At 36.8% G+C, this 17,385-nt stretch overlaps 1 protein-coding gene across 1 annotated transcript; it reads right to left on the bottom strand.

The window, feature by feature from the left end:
• Window positions 1-3,001: 3,001 nt before the first annotated feature.
• On the bottom strand, window positions 3,002-13,507 carry LOC141391041 (uncharacterized). Its single transcript, XM_073963958.1, has 2 exons — window positions 12,331-13,507; window positions 3,002-4,769 (listed from the first exon to the last, which is right to left on the bottom strand). The coding sequence occupies exon 2, from the start codon at window positions 4,765-4,767 to the stop codon at window positions 3,721-3,723; it is 1,047 nt and encodes a 348-aa protein (XP_073820059.1). The 5' UTR covers window positions 4,768-4,769; window positions 12,331-13,507; the 3' UTR covers window positions 3,002-3,720.
• Window positions 13,508-17,385: the final 3,878 nt, after the last annotated feature.

Genomic DNA, 17,385 nt, shown 5'->3' with positions numbered 1-17,385 from the left:
ACAAGTCCTTGTGATCGTGATTATAGAATAATTTTAGTGTGGAAGCTTTGACAACCGTAAAATATAGTGAGCTAACATGTGCTGGGCGTGTGTTGGGCGTCGGGTTAGTAAGTCCAGCTTGGAGATTGATAGATTGGTAGTGGCTTAGAACGCTAAGACTTCGCTAACATTAGGTGTGTACGATAACTTTCCCAGCAATAATTACTCAGTAACTTCCAGCAACCTCTCAGTGAATTTGACTCTATCAAGCAAGAAAAAACTGCAGAAAGTTTTCGAACAACATTTTGCAACAAAGTCAGATGTTTCTAAAAATGTATGAAGAATTTATTTGTTGCTTTTGATAATTTAAATTAATTGGCACAAAAACATTAATTTTAAAATTAAATTTTACTTATTTAAAGCGACAATCCTATGTACTTACTTACTTAGCTGGCCCATTACAGAACATTTGTTCCATAGACCAAACTAAGAAAAGATCTCCAATTCTCTCTGTTTAGTGCTTCACTTTTTGGAATACCGCGCCTTGTCATCTCTTCATCCACTTGTTTGAGCCATCTATTCTTTGGCATGCCAATTCTGCGTGCACCGCCAAGCGGTTCGTATTTATACGCCTTTTTAGCGGGTTCATCTTCGCTCATTCTTATGACATGGCCTAGCCAACGCAATCGCTGCATCTCGATACGTTTAACTATATTGATGTCGTTGTATAGCAGATACAGCTCGTGGTTCATGCGACGTCGATATTCACCGTCAACGCAGATTGGTCCGTAGCTCTTTCGAAGAATTTTTCTCTGAAACACACCTAGCACTGCCATGTCTGCTTGCGCAAGTACCCAGGCTTCGGAGCCATACATCAGCACGGGTAGTATCAGTGTTTTGTAGAGCGTTATTTTTGTTTGACGAGATGTGGCTTTGTTTCTAAACTGCTTACTTAAACCAAAGTAGCATCTGTTGGCCAATACAATTCTTCTTTTTATTTCACAACTGATGTCGTTTGTTGTGTTTACGGAGGTGCCGAGGTAGACGAAGTCTTCTACTACTTCAATATTATAGGAACCAACTTCCACAGTCGGTCCGACCTCAATGGACGCATTGCGCGTCGACACCATCAACTTGGTCTTCTCACCGTTTACCGCAAGACCCACTTTAGCAGATTCTCCTTCGACCTTCATAAAGGTATCAGTTACTTCTTTTACTGATCGTCTATATCATCAGCATAAGCAAGTAACATGTGACTATTGGTGTAGATTGTGCCACTTCCTTTGACGTTTGCCTCTCATATAACCTTTTCCAGCAGTATGTTGAAGATATCACACGAAAGGCTGTCTTCTTGTCTGAAACCTCTTTTGGTACAAAACTCTTCGGAGAGGGTCTTTCCTATTTTAACTGAGAACCTCGTGTCAGTTAGTCATTTTACAAAGCCGGATGAGCTTTGCGAGGATACCTTTGAACGCAGCGGGATGTTGAAGGCTGTTTTATAATCGACAAAAAGGTGGTAGGTGTCGATCTGCATCTCTTGGGTCTTCTCCAGGATTTGCCGCAGGGTAAATATATGGTCAATGGTGGATTTGCCAGGTCTAAAGCCGCATTGGTATGGTCCAATTATCTCGTTGACCATAGGCTTTAGTCGTTCGCACAATATCCCTGACACGATCTTATAGGCAATAGGGAGTAGACTTATGCCCCTATAGTAAGAGCATACAGTCTTATCTCCCTTCTTGTGAACGGGGCACAGGATACTCAGGTTCCAATCGTCGGGTACTCGTTCTTCCTGCCAGATGGTGCTAACTAGCTGATGAATACGCCTTATCAGCGTGTCGCCTTCGGTTTTGAATAGCTTGGCTGGAAAGCCATCGGCTCCTGCTGCCTTATTATTCTTCAGCCGATTTATTGCTGTCTTTAGCTCATCTTGGCTGGGCGGTATACATTCAATACCATCTTCTGGGATTGGGTCTGTGGTATCTTCGTCGTCTTCGCTGTTATTGGATACCAACAGTTTTGAAAAATGTTCTTTCAATATCCTGAGTACACTATCTGTATCAGTTACCAAATTACCGTGCTGGTCTCTACAGGAGGATGTGCCTGTACCAAAGCCATCAGCTTGATGCTTGACTCTGTGGTAGAATTTTCGGACTTCATTCTGGCTCCCGTACATCTCGATTTTTTCACACTCCCGCTTTTCCATCTCTATCTCTTTTACCTGCGGAAAAGACGTTTTTCCTCTCTCCTTTTCTCATGACATCTCTCTCGTGCGCTACGCGTTGCTACTGATTGTAGAGTAGCCCTATATGCCGCATTTTTCTATTCGGTAGCAGCACGACACTCCTGGATTCCTTGGTGGAGGTCTCTGGTATCCAAGTATGGATTTTGCGGCTGTTTGCATGGAGTTATCGGGATGAGGAGTGCTTCGATTAAGCAATTGGGCAAGTTAAGTGGAATATGCTGTGGCTATCTGTTGTGATTGCAGCTTACCTATGTCTAACTTTCGAGTTGTGTCTGTTCGTATTTTGTTTGCTAAGTTTAACCGGATGTGTACCTTTGCTGCAACAAGGTAGTGGTCCGAGTTTATGTTTGCTCCTTGGAACGAACGCACATCCAACACGCCCGATGAATGTCTTCCATCTATCACAACGTGATCAATTTGATTTCTTGTTTTCTGATCTGTAGTCAGCCAGGTGCCCTTACAGATGTCGAGATGTTGGAATCCGGTGTTGCTAACTACCATGTTTTTTGCCGCTGCAAAGTCTATCAGCCTCATACCATTGTCAGATGTTTCACTGTGGAGACTGAATTTTCCGACTGTTGGGCCAAAGATATTTTCCTTTCCAATTTTGGCATTAAAATCGCCTAGAATAATTTTAATGTCATGGGCAGAACAACGGTCATATGTTTCTTCTAAGCGCTCGTAAAATACATCTTTGGTCAGTTCGTCCTTGTCTTCAGTGGGAGTGTTTTTAACTTACACTTTTTACCACTGTTTGCACTAAAAGATTTTAGGTTCTTTTTTATTCAATTTTATTGAAAATTCAAGTCGTTGTTTAAGGTATTTGATTTGAAATGGTAAGTACAAATATGTATATTTCTCTTCAAATGTTTTCCAAAAAGGTAAGTATTTAGGTGTAAATATTCAAGGTAAGTAGCAGGTTTATATACAAAGGTAAGTATAAGGAAATTCACAAGGTAAGTATTTTATGTTTTTTTTTGTACTTTTCAGGTATATGTATGGTTTTAACAAGGTAAGTATTATATGTTTTTGTTTCAGGTATACTTTTATAATCACAATATTGTTTATACAAATTTGATTATTAGGTTTTGATTTTTAAGCAAATTCACTTTAACTTATCAATTATAATATTTTGTAAGTTAGCACTTTCTTATTTTTCACTTCGTCACGACGGGGGGTATTGCGTGTTGAACGTTGTAAACAGAAAACTTCGAATGCTTGACTTCTTATTTGCATCGTCACAGCAAACCAGTTTTGCATTCCCATGCTTATTGGAATGGATAAAAAGGAATAGAAGAATTACCAAAATATGCTCTCACTGGCACATTGGTATGTATGTATGTGCATATAAATGCATACCGCTATGCTACAGTGCGTTCAACAAGATAGCGCTTACACTGCGCGCAAAGAGAACAGCACTTAAAAATAAAAACCGCGTACATTCATGTACATGCCTCCCCCGCCGTGATATCTGTGAAAGAAAATGAAAAAAAAGTTTAGTTAATAGGCATGTTTTTAATAGGACCAGAAAATACATATCCTAGCCTTGTCTGGAACGCCTTGACATCTCCGATTCCAGCCGATGTACAGCCTTCTAAATGCAGCGCAGAATATGTATCGGCTCCCAACTCTAAATCTATCGGGATGTTGCTTTGTGGGTCTGGGTCAGCGAGAGCTTGCGGCGTAAAATATGATCTTGGGTCCTCTAGCATTGGGTCGGAATAGGGTCTATAAGGCAAGTCATCTGATATTAAAGCATTGACTTTTAATGCCCAAGTACCATTGGGGTTTCTGGCCATAATTTTGAAGGTGGCAAACCGGCGGCTCTTGTACATTGCCGACCTGAGGCCCAACCTTTGAAATACTGAATATGCAATCTTCGACATCGACGACGACTGGCTTATAAGGGCTCGCACGGTCTTCCACTCGTCGACATTATCGGATGCGACCCGCACAAGGGCCGTAGGGACGAACACTAGGTCCCAAGAAAAGGGCGGGACAACAATGGGTGCTGGCTGCAGAGTATTGTCCAACTGCGTGGCCCCGTGCAACAATGTGTGGTGTCGGTGATCGCACCTTCGACACCCTATCAAGCTAGTACAATCTGGCGCCAGATGACTTCTTGCCAGACAGTTGCGGCAGTACCCTCTCCTTTCGACCGTTTCATATCTCTGATATGGTGTCTTCTCACGAAACTTGGGGCATGTATTTATTGCGTGGTCATCTTGACACAGCCCGCAGGAATACTGCCAAAAACTCGGCCGCTCTCCTCTATTTTCTCGCTGACCAGACCTGCTTCTGGATTGCCGTCTCTGTGGCTGTTCTTGTTGTTGACGGGGCTGGTGTTGTGGTTGATGGCGTTGACGCTGCTGCTGACGATGATCTGGCTGCTGTGGCTGTTGCTGGCGTTGACGCTGCTGCTGATGATGATCTGGCTGCTGTGGCTGTTGCTGTTGTGGACGATTTTGCTGTTGACGCCTGTTTGGGGGTCTCACTTCCTCTTCAGACTCTTCCCAATCTCTATTTGGGAGGTAGGCCGCCATATCTGTAATAAAAAGTGAGAGGGGAGTACCAAGTTTTTTAAGTAAAGGGGGTCCGACTAGTCAGTCGGTAAATAGTTTGACGACTTTTGTTATGGGTCGACTCGTTATGCCAATAGAAGTTTTAAGGTCTACGACTCTAATGTTTTGATCAACCCCCTTATAAGTTTTGACGACTCGTCCCAGTCTCCACTCAGTTGGTGACAAACGGTCGTCTTTTATGACCACCAAGTCCCCTTCCTTTAAGTTATCTTTTTGATATTTCCATTTGTGTCTTCTATGAAGTTCAGTCAAGTATTCATTTTTCCATCTATGGCAAAAATGTTGAGAAATTATTTTAAGTCGCTTCCAACGATTTGCGAATGAAATGTCGGAGTCGGAAATATCAGGTTCGGCTGGCTCGAGCATAGGTGCCTCGATGAGAAAATGAGCTGGTGTTAAGGGTGCTATGTCATTAGGGTCATCATTAGCAGGACTCAGGGGTCTTGAATTAAGACAAGCCTCTATGCGAATCAATATTGTAGTAAACTCCTCAAAGGTAAAGTTAATACTTGGAAAGCTTTTTCTTAGATGAGTCTTAAACGATTTGACGCCTGCCTCCCACAATCCACCCATGTGGGGAGCGCCAGGAGGAATAAACTTCCATTCTAAACTTTGATGAGAATTTTGGATAATAGCTTGTGATCTGAGATTTTTCATAAATTCTGCTCTATCTTTTTTGAATAATTCAGCGGCACCGACAAAATTCGTGCCGTTATCTGAATATACACAGGCAGGACACCCTCGGCGACCTATAAAGCGGGCGAAAGCTGCCAAGAAAGATTGTGCGGAAAGATCGCTAGTTGCCTCTAAGTGAATCGCCTTGGTAGCGAAGCATATAAACACGCAAACATAACCCTTTGTAATGAGACAAGCTCGGCCAGTGAAGTTTTTAATATTAAATGGGCCTGCAAAGTCAACTCCTGTGTTATAGAAGGGTCTTGTAAGGGAAGTTCTTTCAGGCGGTAGAGAAGCCATGATTTGATTTTGGTTGTGTTTTCTATACAAAGTGCAGATTTTACAATTATGAATGGTTTTTTTGACTAAGACCTTTAGTTTGAATATCCAGAATTCAGAACGTAAGACGCGGGTCATTAGCTGATTTCCCCCATGCAAAGTTATTTTATGAGTAAATTCGACTAAAAGTTGAGATAATTTCGATACGTATGGTAACAAGATAGGGTGCCTTTCATTGTATGTTAAGGCTGGGGATTGAACAAGACGACCATTTGCTCTTATGAGGCCGCTAGAATCGATAAAAGGATTTAGAGTCAATAGGCTACTACTTGGTGGAAGTCTTGTACTTGTTTGCAGTAACTTATATTCGTTTTCGAAATAGTATTTTTGAGTAACCATGATAACAAGTCTCTTAGCATGCTGAATCTCGTCAAGAGAAAATTCGGAAGAAGTTCTTAGTTCTCTTTTATAAAAACGTCTAGCGTAAGCATAAGCTCTATAGGCTCTCGACAAGATAGAGAAATCTTTCAAGGGATCATTCTTTATGAGTTCGTTCATGGCATCAGCTGTAATGGTTGTTAGAGTTAATACTTTAGCAGTTTTCTTTTCTAAATTGGTGTCTTTGGTTATATTATTCGATGGCCAATTGGTTTTTTCCTGTTTTAACCAATGCGGTCCATGCCACCATAAACTGTGCGTTTTTAAGTCACTCGGTGAACATCCGCGACTTGCTACATCAGCGGGATTTGCTTCCGAGTCAACATGACGCCATCTTTCATTACCAACGTTTTCAATAATTTCAGATATTCTATTGCCTACAAATGTGCTCCAATGGCATGGTGGTTTCTTGAGCCACGCTAAAACTATTGTAGAGTCTGTCCAATAGTAAGACTCAATATTCGAAATCTGAAGATTTGTTATAGTTGAAGAGGCCAATTTTGAGAGAAGTACGGCTCCGCAAAGCTCAAGTCGTGGCAAAGAAATCTTTTTAATCGGTGCGACCCTGGTTTTAGCTGCTAGGAGAAATGTGTCAACACTTTTATTGGTATTTTGTACCCGAATGTAGAGCGCAGCGCCGTACGCGCTCTCTGACGCGTCGCAGAATCCATGAATCTCAATGTGATTTTTTGGAGTGTACTTTATCCATCTTGGAATAGTGATAGTGTCAATTGAGAGTGTATTTTTAACAAAGTTTTGCCAATTTAATAGTGTCATGGGTTTGAGAGTGTCATCCCACTCTATTTTGTCTAACCAAATTTGTTGCATGATTAATTTGGCTACTACTATTATTGGTGCTAACCACCCACATGGGTCGAATAGCTTGGCAATTGAAGATAAAACTTCCCTTTTTGTAAAATTGATCTTGTTTTCTATCGAAGGTGATGTAACAGAGAAACAATCGCCTGGGATGTTCCATCTGATACCTAGAGTCTTAGTGGATGGGCTTTCGGATAAATCTAGCCAATTGAGAGGTAACAGTTGATCATCTGGTAGATCACTGATTATTTTGGGCTCATTCGATGTCCATTTTCTAAGTTTAAATCCTGCGGATTCAAAGGCAGCAATTAGCTCCTTTCTTGATTCTAATGCTTCCTGTACAGAATAACCTCCTGCTAGGACATCATCGACATATAAATTTTGTAATATAATTTTAGCTGCTCTAGGGTACGTTTCTTTAATGTCTTCTGCGAGTCTCATTAAAGTTCGAAGGGCTAAAAATGGAGCGCAATTCACTCCGAAAGTGACTGTTAAAAGTTCATAATCTTCTACTGGGTCGGAAGGAGTCTTTCTAAACAGAATTCGCTGATATCGAGTTTGACTTCTATCCAAAAGAATCTGTCGATACATTTGAGTAACATCAGCGTTATAAACATATTTAAAGAACCTCCATTTTAATATTTGTAGTACAAGATCTTGTTGGAGTATTGGTCCGGCGAAAAGATTATCGTTTAGACTTCTTTTATTGGAAGTTGGGCTTGAAGCATTAAATACTACTCTAAGTTTAGTAGTTAATCGATCGGGTTTGATGACCGCATGGTGCGGCAAATAGTAATTTGGGGTCTGATCTATTTCTTCTGGTGAAAGTTTTCTCATATGCCCCAAATCTAAGTATTCTAATATCGCTTTGTCATATGAATTTTTGATTTCTGGAGTCTTTGAAAGTTTTTTCTCCATTCTATAGAATTGTGCGAGCGCTATATTACGAGAATTGCCTAGCTCCTCACAATTTTTAAAGGGTAGGGTAACAATATATCTCCCTTCCTTATTTCGTTTTGTAGTTTCAAGATAGTTTTGCTCGCAGAATGAGTCTTCTTCTGACCGCAAAAGTCTTTTTGGGGGCTCTTCCACCTCCCAAAACCGTGTAATAATCTTTTCGATTGAAGTGGTGTTAAACAAAGAAATGTTATGTGGATTTCTAGTGGTTTCGGGTATTGGACCGCCTACTATCCAACCGAATACTGTTTTTTGCGCCAAGAATGAGCCAAAAGATTTTATGGGAGTCCCTATTTCGAAGATTAAGGGTCCTATATCCATTCCTATGAGAAGATCGACAGGTTGACTTATGTGGAATTTCGGGTCTGCTAAGTTAAGACCAATAATATCTGTAAGTTTACTCTTTTCAATATTCTGTGAAGGCAAATTAGATGGAAGGGTCTTCAAGACTGGTGCCCAAACATCTAATTCAAAACTAGGGTCTAAACGAGAACGTAAAGTAAAAAGACAAGATTTGGTAGACGTTTCAGAGACTATTTGGCTAAGTCCTGTAACATGAACTAAGTTTTTCTTACAAGGCAAATTCAATCTGTTTTTAAGTTTTTCTGATATGAAGGTACATTGTGATCCAGGGTCGATTATTGCCCTGGCCTCATATGATTGCCCTCTGTTTTGGACGTGTACAACTGCTGTGAAAAGCAAGGTTGCGCTAGGGTTATGCTCACAAATTCTATTTTCCTGGAGTGTCAGGGTTGTAATATTTGTTGGCTCGGTGGACTGTATTGTGGTGGTGAGAGCTGAAGCACTAGTACTAGGGCGTACTTCATCTCTATCTAAGTTTTGAGTTTGGGTTGTTGTTCCCTTATGTAACATCGAATGGTGTCGCATATTGCAAGTACGACAACCAAACCGACTTTTACATTCTTTGACGCCGTGACTCGACGAAAGACAATTATAACAAAGGTGTGAAATTTTTACTGTATGAATTCGGTCATTTACTGACTTTTTTATGAATCGTGGACAATCTTTGATAAAATGATTTGCTTTACAAAGTGGACAATTTTGTGTGGATTGAGTCTTTGACGATTGATTCAAAGTTTGTTTATTTTGTCTAACCCCATGTGATTGAGAATTAGACCATGTATTGGTCTGAAAGCTACTGGTAAATTTTGATTTTCGACTAAAATCTGGTTTTTGGTGAGTGAATTTTGTATTTGTGGGCTTAATATTCCCAACCGATTCCAGGGTTTTAAATTTGTGGGTCAAATAGGTGTTTACTTGTTCCCATGTGGGCAAAGTTTTTATATCTTTTAAAGAATTTTCGAATTCTTCTAAGAAAGATCGAGGTAGTTTTGAGGAGCAAAGATAAATAAGAATCGGGTCCCAGCCCTTTACATCAACATCTAGAGTCTCAAGAGTCTGAATACAACTATTTATAGTTCTTTGAAGTTTTTGTATTGTACTACTCGAGTCAAACGTTACATTGGGTAAGTTAAAGAGAATTTTTATCTGCTCGTTGACTTGCATTCTTTGGTTTTCATAACGGTCGGTGAGATTCTTCCACGCCAAATCAAAACCGTCATTTGTTAGAGGCACATTGCTGACAATCTCTCTCGCTTCTCCTGTCGTCTTCTGTGTCAAATGGAAAAGTTTTTCCACCTTACTTAGTTTGGAACTTTTGATATATATCGCTGTAAAGAGGTCTCGGAACGTAGGCCACTCGCTATATCCTCCCTTGAATATATCCGTGTCGCACGGTGGTAATCTGGATGCTGGTGTGAAATCTGATTCAGTGTTCATTTTTAACCCTAATTCCGTCTCTCTTTTGGTTTTCATTTCTGTTTCTTTCAGTTTAACAGTCTGGATTTGTCCATTAATGGCTCCGGCTGCATTTTTATATGACTCAATAGCCTCCAAATAATGAGTTCTCAGCTTGTTTTGGTCCACTGCCTTTTCTCCTTCTTCTGGAACATAATCCCTGCATTCCACATATGCTTTTTTGACTTGATCAAAAACAGAATCCAACTGTACTCTCGATTTTTCCAGCCTATGGATGTCGTCCTCTGTGTTTGCAATCGTCAAAATCGACACGTAATCTTGTAAATCATTGAGGCAATTTTTAAATTTTTCTCGATTAAGTTTGTCCATCTTTATGGTTAATTGGGTCTGACTTTATTCAAATTTTTGTTGACCAAGAGTTTGACAAAGTTCTCCAATTGCGAGGAAAAACCTTTTTATTATTGGAAAAGAAACAAATCAACAATTTTGTCTTTGCAAAACTTTGATGTTAATTCCCAATTAATTAAACAACAATATTATCGATTTGGCAGAGCAGAGCAAATGATTGCAAATGAGAAAAGTTTAGATATTTTGTGGAAAATATTTAAAAAACGAATATCCAGGGAAAGAACTTAAACCTCTTCACATATGAGAAAAATCAGAGTAAGATAAATTCTAAAAAATCACCAGCGAGATTTTTGACCAATAGATAAGCTGATTGTAGTGAAATTTCACTCAAATTATTTTTTCGAATGAAAAAAATGTCCAAAAAATTTTTCAACAAAAAATGTGTGTTGGGTTGTCCAGAGGGTCTAAGAATCGCCACAAAGACACTTGAAACAAAGAAATACCAGAAAATCTCTTAATACCTATTTTAGGAGGTTCTTATTAACAGAAAACTCAAAAATAAAGAGCAAATTCGGGTAAAAACCAAAACTTGTGTAATAGCAAATTAATGAATCCCAGCAAACATTTCCATGACAAAAAATATTTTGGTCCAAAATCACGATATTTTTATCAATAAATGTGTTCGAATGGAAGATTTTTCGAAAAGAAAACTGAGAAATGTTTTAAAGTATCAGCAAAAATCTAGAAATTTAAACAAATTGCCATCCAAAAATTCTTAAAATTTCCAAAGTTGATTTTTAAAATTTTGTTTTGGGTCAAAATCCAAATTTTCTAACCAAATGTTTTTTAAATACGCCGAAAATGTTTCACAAATAAACGACAGGAACGAAATCAAGGGTCTAATAATGTTGGCAAATACTCAGAAAACGACAAAAATAAATTTTGGGGTTGAGTAAAAATCCGCAAAAGTTTGATTTTTAATTTTTTTTTTTTTCAAGTATGAAAGTTTTCGATTGGTATGTGTTAATTATGTTGATAAAATATGTTGATAAAGACACATTTTTTTTTTTTGAGGTTAGTTAACCTATAATTCGTTGCGCTTGTCCACCAAACGCTTTATGTAAAGTTCTTATGTATTTCAAAGGCGCCAAATTTTTCCAAAAAATGTCCAACTTATTTATTGGAAAACCAATATGGCGGTTATGTGTAAAATATTCAACGCTTGTTTGATAGGTGTATGTGTTAATGATGGTTAAATTTATCAAGGTTAGGTAACAAAACAATTTTTGATATTAGGTTATCTTCCAAAGGAAATGTATGTAAAGTCCCCAATTTATATCAAGCGTAAAACAATAACTCACAAATTAGTTATTTTTAGTTTGCTTACAAGTTCCAATTTTGTCTAGATAAATTGAAACCATCAATTTCCCATCGAGTTTGTATGAGAAATTGAAATTTTCGCTTTAAATTGTATTCGTTGTTGTAAAATCGAGTAATTTGTTGAATTCCTCGCAAGTAGAGTCAACAATTGTAAACTTGCAGACAGAATAAATGGTTTAATAAGCAACAAACTTATGCTCGTAATAATTGGAGTCGACAGTACAAAAAAGGCAAAAAAATTGATTCGCAACACAATAGATTGGCAAGAAATTTTCAAGATTTCATAAGAATTGATTCGGCAAAGTATTTTAATAAATATGATCAAAATGTTGTCTTTTAAATTTAGGAAGTTCGAAAATATATCACTCCAATTTATGGACCCCTTTATGAGATGGGTTGACGCTTTTCCAATTTTGTAAAATATTTCTTGTAAAGTTTCCAAAGTTCTATAAATTCCCAAAGGTAATATGGCGTAATTGTAATATTTATGTGTTTGTGTAAAATTGTGTACAATTGTATGGGTCCTTTTCCAAAATTTCCCAAAATGTTTTTCCAAAATTTCCAGATTGCTTGTAAAATGAATCAGAAAATTTCCAAATTTTCCCAAATTTATGACGAACTGATTTTGTTTGTATTGGTGTTTAAGAGTCTCGAGAGAGAGCAAAAAATGATTCCCAAATGTATGTGCTTATATTGGCAAAGGGTCTCCCCATGTGGAATTACAAAATGAGTCAAATTATTTAGGAACCAAAAAGCACCAGGGTCTTTGAATGGACTATCTTGGGTAAGTATACGTGTCTCCAATGCTTTCTGGTTGTTGTTGTTTAAAAACTTTATATGGGTACTCACTTTGATCTGCTTGATTGTAGGGTCTAGGGTAAGTATGTGGGGGTTTATAGCTTACGTCCGTCCGCTTTCTTCCTTCCTCAGCGCCAAGTTCCTGGGTTTTGGTTTTGTTTGTTGTTTTTACACGTACCGTAATCGCGTTTAATTTGTGTTTTTTGTATTATTTTGTTGTAGTTGTTTAGTGTTCACTTTTAATTTTTGTGTAATTTTGTAAATGTTGTTTTGTGTGTGTTTGTTTTTTCTAAAATTTGTTGTTTTTGTTTATTCACTATTTTCCAGGTTCCACTGTTGTTTCAGCGTTGTTCCACTGTCTGTTGACTTTTTGTATTTTTTGTTAACAACTTTTCTTAAAATTTCAACAAGTTTTTTTTTTTTGATTAACTACTTTTGTTTCAATGTGTTTAGTTTCGTTCCACTGTGTTGTTGTTGTAAACTTTTCACTCCTTTTTGTTGTTGTGTAAATTTGTTTTAATTTTTCACAGCAAAATTTAACTTTTCTCTTTTTTTTTTGATTGTTGTTTTGTTTTTTGATAATTATTGTTCACTGGGTTCACTTTGGTTATTGTGTTTTTTCAATGTCACTTTTGTTTTTGTTGTAAAGATATTTGTTCTCCAATTTCCACTTTTTTATTGTACAGGTTAAGTGTTTTTTCCTTAACCACACTTATTCGGCTCGACTAGGACCAAATGTTTTTAACTTACACTTTTTACCACTGTTTGCACTAAAAGATTTTAGGTTCTTTTTTATTCAATTTTATTGAAAATTCAAGTCGTTGTTTAAGGTATTTGATTTGAAATGGTAAGTACAAATATGTATATTTCTCTTCAAATGTTTTCCAAAAAGGTAAGTATTTAGGTGTAAATATTCAAGGTAAGTAGCAGGTTTATATACAAAGGTAAGTATAAGGAAATTCACAAGGTAAGTATTTTATGTTTTTTTTTTGTACTTTTCAGGTATATGTATGGTTTTAACAAGGTAAGTATTATATGTTTTTGTTTCAGGTATACTTTTATAATCACAATATTGTTTATACAAATTTGATTATTAGGTTTTGATTTTTAAGCAAATTCACTTTAACTTATCAATTATAATATTTTGTAAGTTAGCACTTTCTTATTTTTCACTTCGTCACGACGGGGGGTATTGCGTGTTGAACGTTGTAAACAGAAAACTTCGAATGCTTGACTTCTTATTTGCATCGTCACAGCAAACCAGTTTTGCATTCCCATGCTTATTGGAATGGATAAAAAGGAATAGAAGAATTACCAAAATATGCTCTCACTGGCACATTGGTATGTATGTATGTGCATATAAATGCATACCGCTATGCTACAGTGCGTTCAACAAGATAGCGCTTACACTGCGCGCAAAGAGAACAGCACTTAAAAATAAAAACCGCGTACATTCATGTACAGGGAGCAAGAGCGCAAATAAAGCTGATGTTGAAGAATTTTGCTTTTATTCGAATTGTAGCAAGCTTTTCATTCACTGGTGTGAGGCTGGAAACCAGGTGTTTTAACCTCCGACCAACTACAAATCCGCAACCAAATTCATGCTTTATGTCATGGCAGCTATAATACAGTGCGTCACCTTTAGGTGTTGTTGTGACGACTTTCCCATTCCATCGTATTTCCTGTATGACAGTAATGTCGGCCTTGTACTTTTTAAGTACATCTGCCAATGCGTAAACTGCACCTTCTCTATAAAGAGTGCGAACATTCCAGGTGCAGATTCGCAGATCATGGTGCTTGAAACGTTTGCGGGGGTCGTCAACTTTAGAGGGATTTGTTTTTCTTTTCTTTTGTTTCTTCATAGTAGCCTGCTTTTTCTAGGGGAGGGTTACTAACACTGTGCCCAAACCCAAGTTTTTAACGTTGTTATGGGTGAACGCGCGGCACATTTAAGCTCACTATCTTTAACGGGTGTTAAAGGCAGCTGCCCCAGGTGACGCCACGGGTAGGTCAGTGTCCACTTGAGATGAAAGAGGGACCAAGATAAATCCTAGACTTTGCCTTGTTAAAGCCGGTCAGGACCTTCCTTGGTATCTTTCGTCCCCTACGTCACACATTTTACCAGCAAAAATTTGTAAGTTCTCAGTCACTGAACTCTTTAAAAATCTCTCCCAACTCGCTCTCTTTTACTGAACAATTTCGTTATCGAACAGCATTCAGTAAACATTTGTACGAATTTGTACACATTTTTGGGTTATCGTACAGACCTATTGTCTGTTGGTTATTTATTTTTGTCTTAGTAGGACGAAGGTCATTAGTTGTGGAAATTTTTAATTATTAATTAATTAAAAAATTGACTTCGCTACATATCGCTTTTTCAATAGAAATTTTTTACTTTTTGATAGTCTAATTAATTCGATTAATAATTAAAAACTTTATTTTGTTCGACAATATAAAAACATTTTAACCTAAGCGATTCTGTGTTTCATCAAATCCATTGGTTTTCACTGTGAATTCAAAATAATATACCCAACGGTCTTATTATTCCACAGAATTATGTTTGTTAAAAAAACTTGAATATCGTTTCCATCCGTTTTTTATATTAAATAAACAAAACACTTTTTCCTTCGGTGCCTTTGCCTCACTTCCGCCTGCCTTCAGCACAAAAGTATTCAATGTTTTAAAGTCTTTGGCAAAGGACTCAATAATGAACAAAGAGGGGAAAGTTCGAACAGTTCAATAACTGTGATGAGTTTCATGTAATCCATTTATATTTGCAAAGTGGATTGAGTGCTTCGTTGTATAGTCGTTGTTGTTGTTGTCGTTGTTTTTTGTTTCACTTGTATGGATTTCATTTCTAAAATCAGACAAAATCTCATTTCGTTTATTCTACTTTGCATTTGCGGTAATGGCTGTCAAGGCAAACCTTTTATCTTTGTGCGGTTTATTTTATCGATGGAAAAATATTCCAAATTCAGTTGAGAGTGCACCAAACAAAGTGGCAAAGAAGCGGATGAAAACAAAGTGTATTCCTTTTTTTATGTGATTCCTTGGCAGTTTCTACTATATCGGATATAAATATATGTAGGTATAGGTTTTAGATACACACTCGTACATACAAACAAATGTATGTCTACTTTGGTTTGGTATGTAAACAACTACCATATAGGGGGGCATTTATTTCAGTTTCTTTGTCGCCTGGGATTTACATATATTTTATGTGGAAAAACAAAATCAGCTCTATATGAGATTTGAAGACAGAAAAATGAAAGAAAAAAATGAATATCCCATTGGAAAATAAAGCAGACAAAGTTTTGATGTTTTGATTCAAAATATTGTGTCTTTATGTAAAGCGCCCTCTTTTTCAACATGTACAGTCATTGGTAGGTAAATTGCAACGGGCTATCAGATATGTAAACGTGGATTTTTAAAGAATATTTTATCAACGAACATCACACCTATAAGCGTGGATTTTTAAAGAATATTTTATCAAGGAACATCACACCTATAAAAGTGGATTTTTAAAGAATATTTTATCTAGGAACATTACACCCATGTCTGTGTGTGGATTTTTAAAAAATATTTTATCTAGGAACATTACACCCATGTCTGAGTGTGGATTTTCAAAGAATATTTTATCAACGACCATCACACCTATAAGCGTGGATTTTTGAAGAATATTTTATCAACGACCATCACACCTATAAGCGTGAATTTTTAAAGAATATTTTATCAACGACCATCACACCTATAAGCGTGGATTTTAAAAGAATATTTTATCAACGACCATCACACCTATAAGCGTGAATTTTTAAAAAATATTTTATCAACGACCATCACACCTATAAGCGTGGATTTTAAAAGAATATTTTATCAACGACCATCACACCTATAAGCGTGGATTTTTAAAAAATATTTTATCAACGACCATCACACCTATAAGCGTGGATTTTTAAAGAATACTAGAAAACAATATTTAATATGGAAATAGTGAGCACTGAAAATTTCTAATAATACATATTTTAATTTATAATTTATTTCATTTGAGTGCTGTTCGTACCTTTTATATAGCTTCCCTACGCGTCTACAGAGGCCCAAATTTGTTGAGATATTTCAATTTAGGGATTTCTGTGTAAAATTTATGCATGTACAATGCTCATCAACATCTTTTCGTAATTTGATAACAAAAAACTGTCATGTCCACAGTGTGCTTTTAACACACAAATCTTGGTTTTGTAGTTGAATACACACATGCTCTGTGCCACCGTATTTATTACTTAGTAATGAGTAAAGTAAGTATCTTTGCCTTGTAAAATTTTTAAGAAAAAACCCATTATTTTTCAGCCTACTGGTAATTCAGAAATTAGCTTGTTTACATTACCTTATAATGGGCTATTCGGCACATGTGGCACCAATATTTTTTCTGTGATATAATTTCAGTTTTATTCCTAAATCCTACACCAAATGTAGTACATTTCGTAGCCTTATAGTAAGTTTTTACAATACCGCCTCTATAGCACAGGCCACAGCGACATTCATACAGCATTTCGGAATTTGTACGCATTTCAAAAAAAAAAAAAAAAAAAACTTATCGTTTATGCAATATCAAAATGGTACCAAATTTTGTATTTTTCGTACACATATGTAGGTAGAAGCTTAAAAAATTACCTCCTTATATAAACCTTATATAGCAAATTTTAATATCAAAAAAACTAATTTTAGTACTATTTAGTACTTTTCAGACATATAACTACGAATTTTCGTAACCTCATCCTAATATTTTTAAATTTCAGCTGAACAAACCTCTTTACACAATAACAAATTTTACCAAAATCTGTACCTTTTAGTGCCTTTCATAGTATTTCAAAAACCATTTCCATAACTTAACCCCCACACAAAAAGTGACAAAAGCCAACCTTTAGAATTCCAGTTGAGTCCCTACATACACACAAACAAACAAATTTAGAATGATATAGTAAATTTGGTATATTAATGGTATGTATTTCCTAAACCACCTTCATATACCAAAGGTACTTGCCAACACTGACCCCAACTGACACATAGTACAGACTCCAGTTTTCTATCTAGACCAAATAACAAATTGAG

This window comes from Musca autumnalis, unplaced genomic scaffold (assembly GCF_047663935.1).
Source record: "Musca autumnalis isolate F117 unplaced genomic scaffold, ASM4766393v1 scaffold_1, whole genome shotgun sequence".
Taxonomy (NCBI): Eukaryota; Metazoa; Arthropoda; class Insecta; order Diptera; family Muscidae; genus Musca; species Musca autumnalis.
Note: the sequence above shows the minus strand (reverse complement) of the source record. Positions and strands in the feature narration are given on the sequence as shown.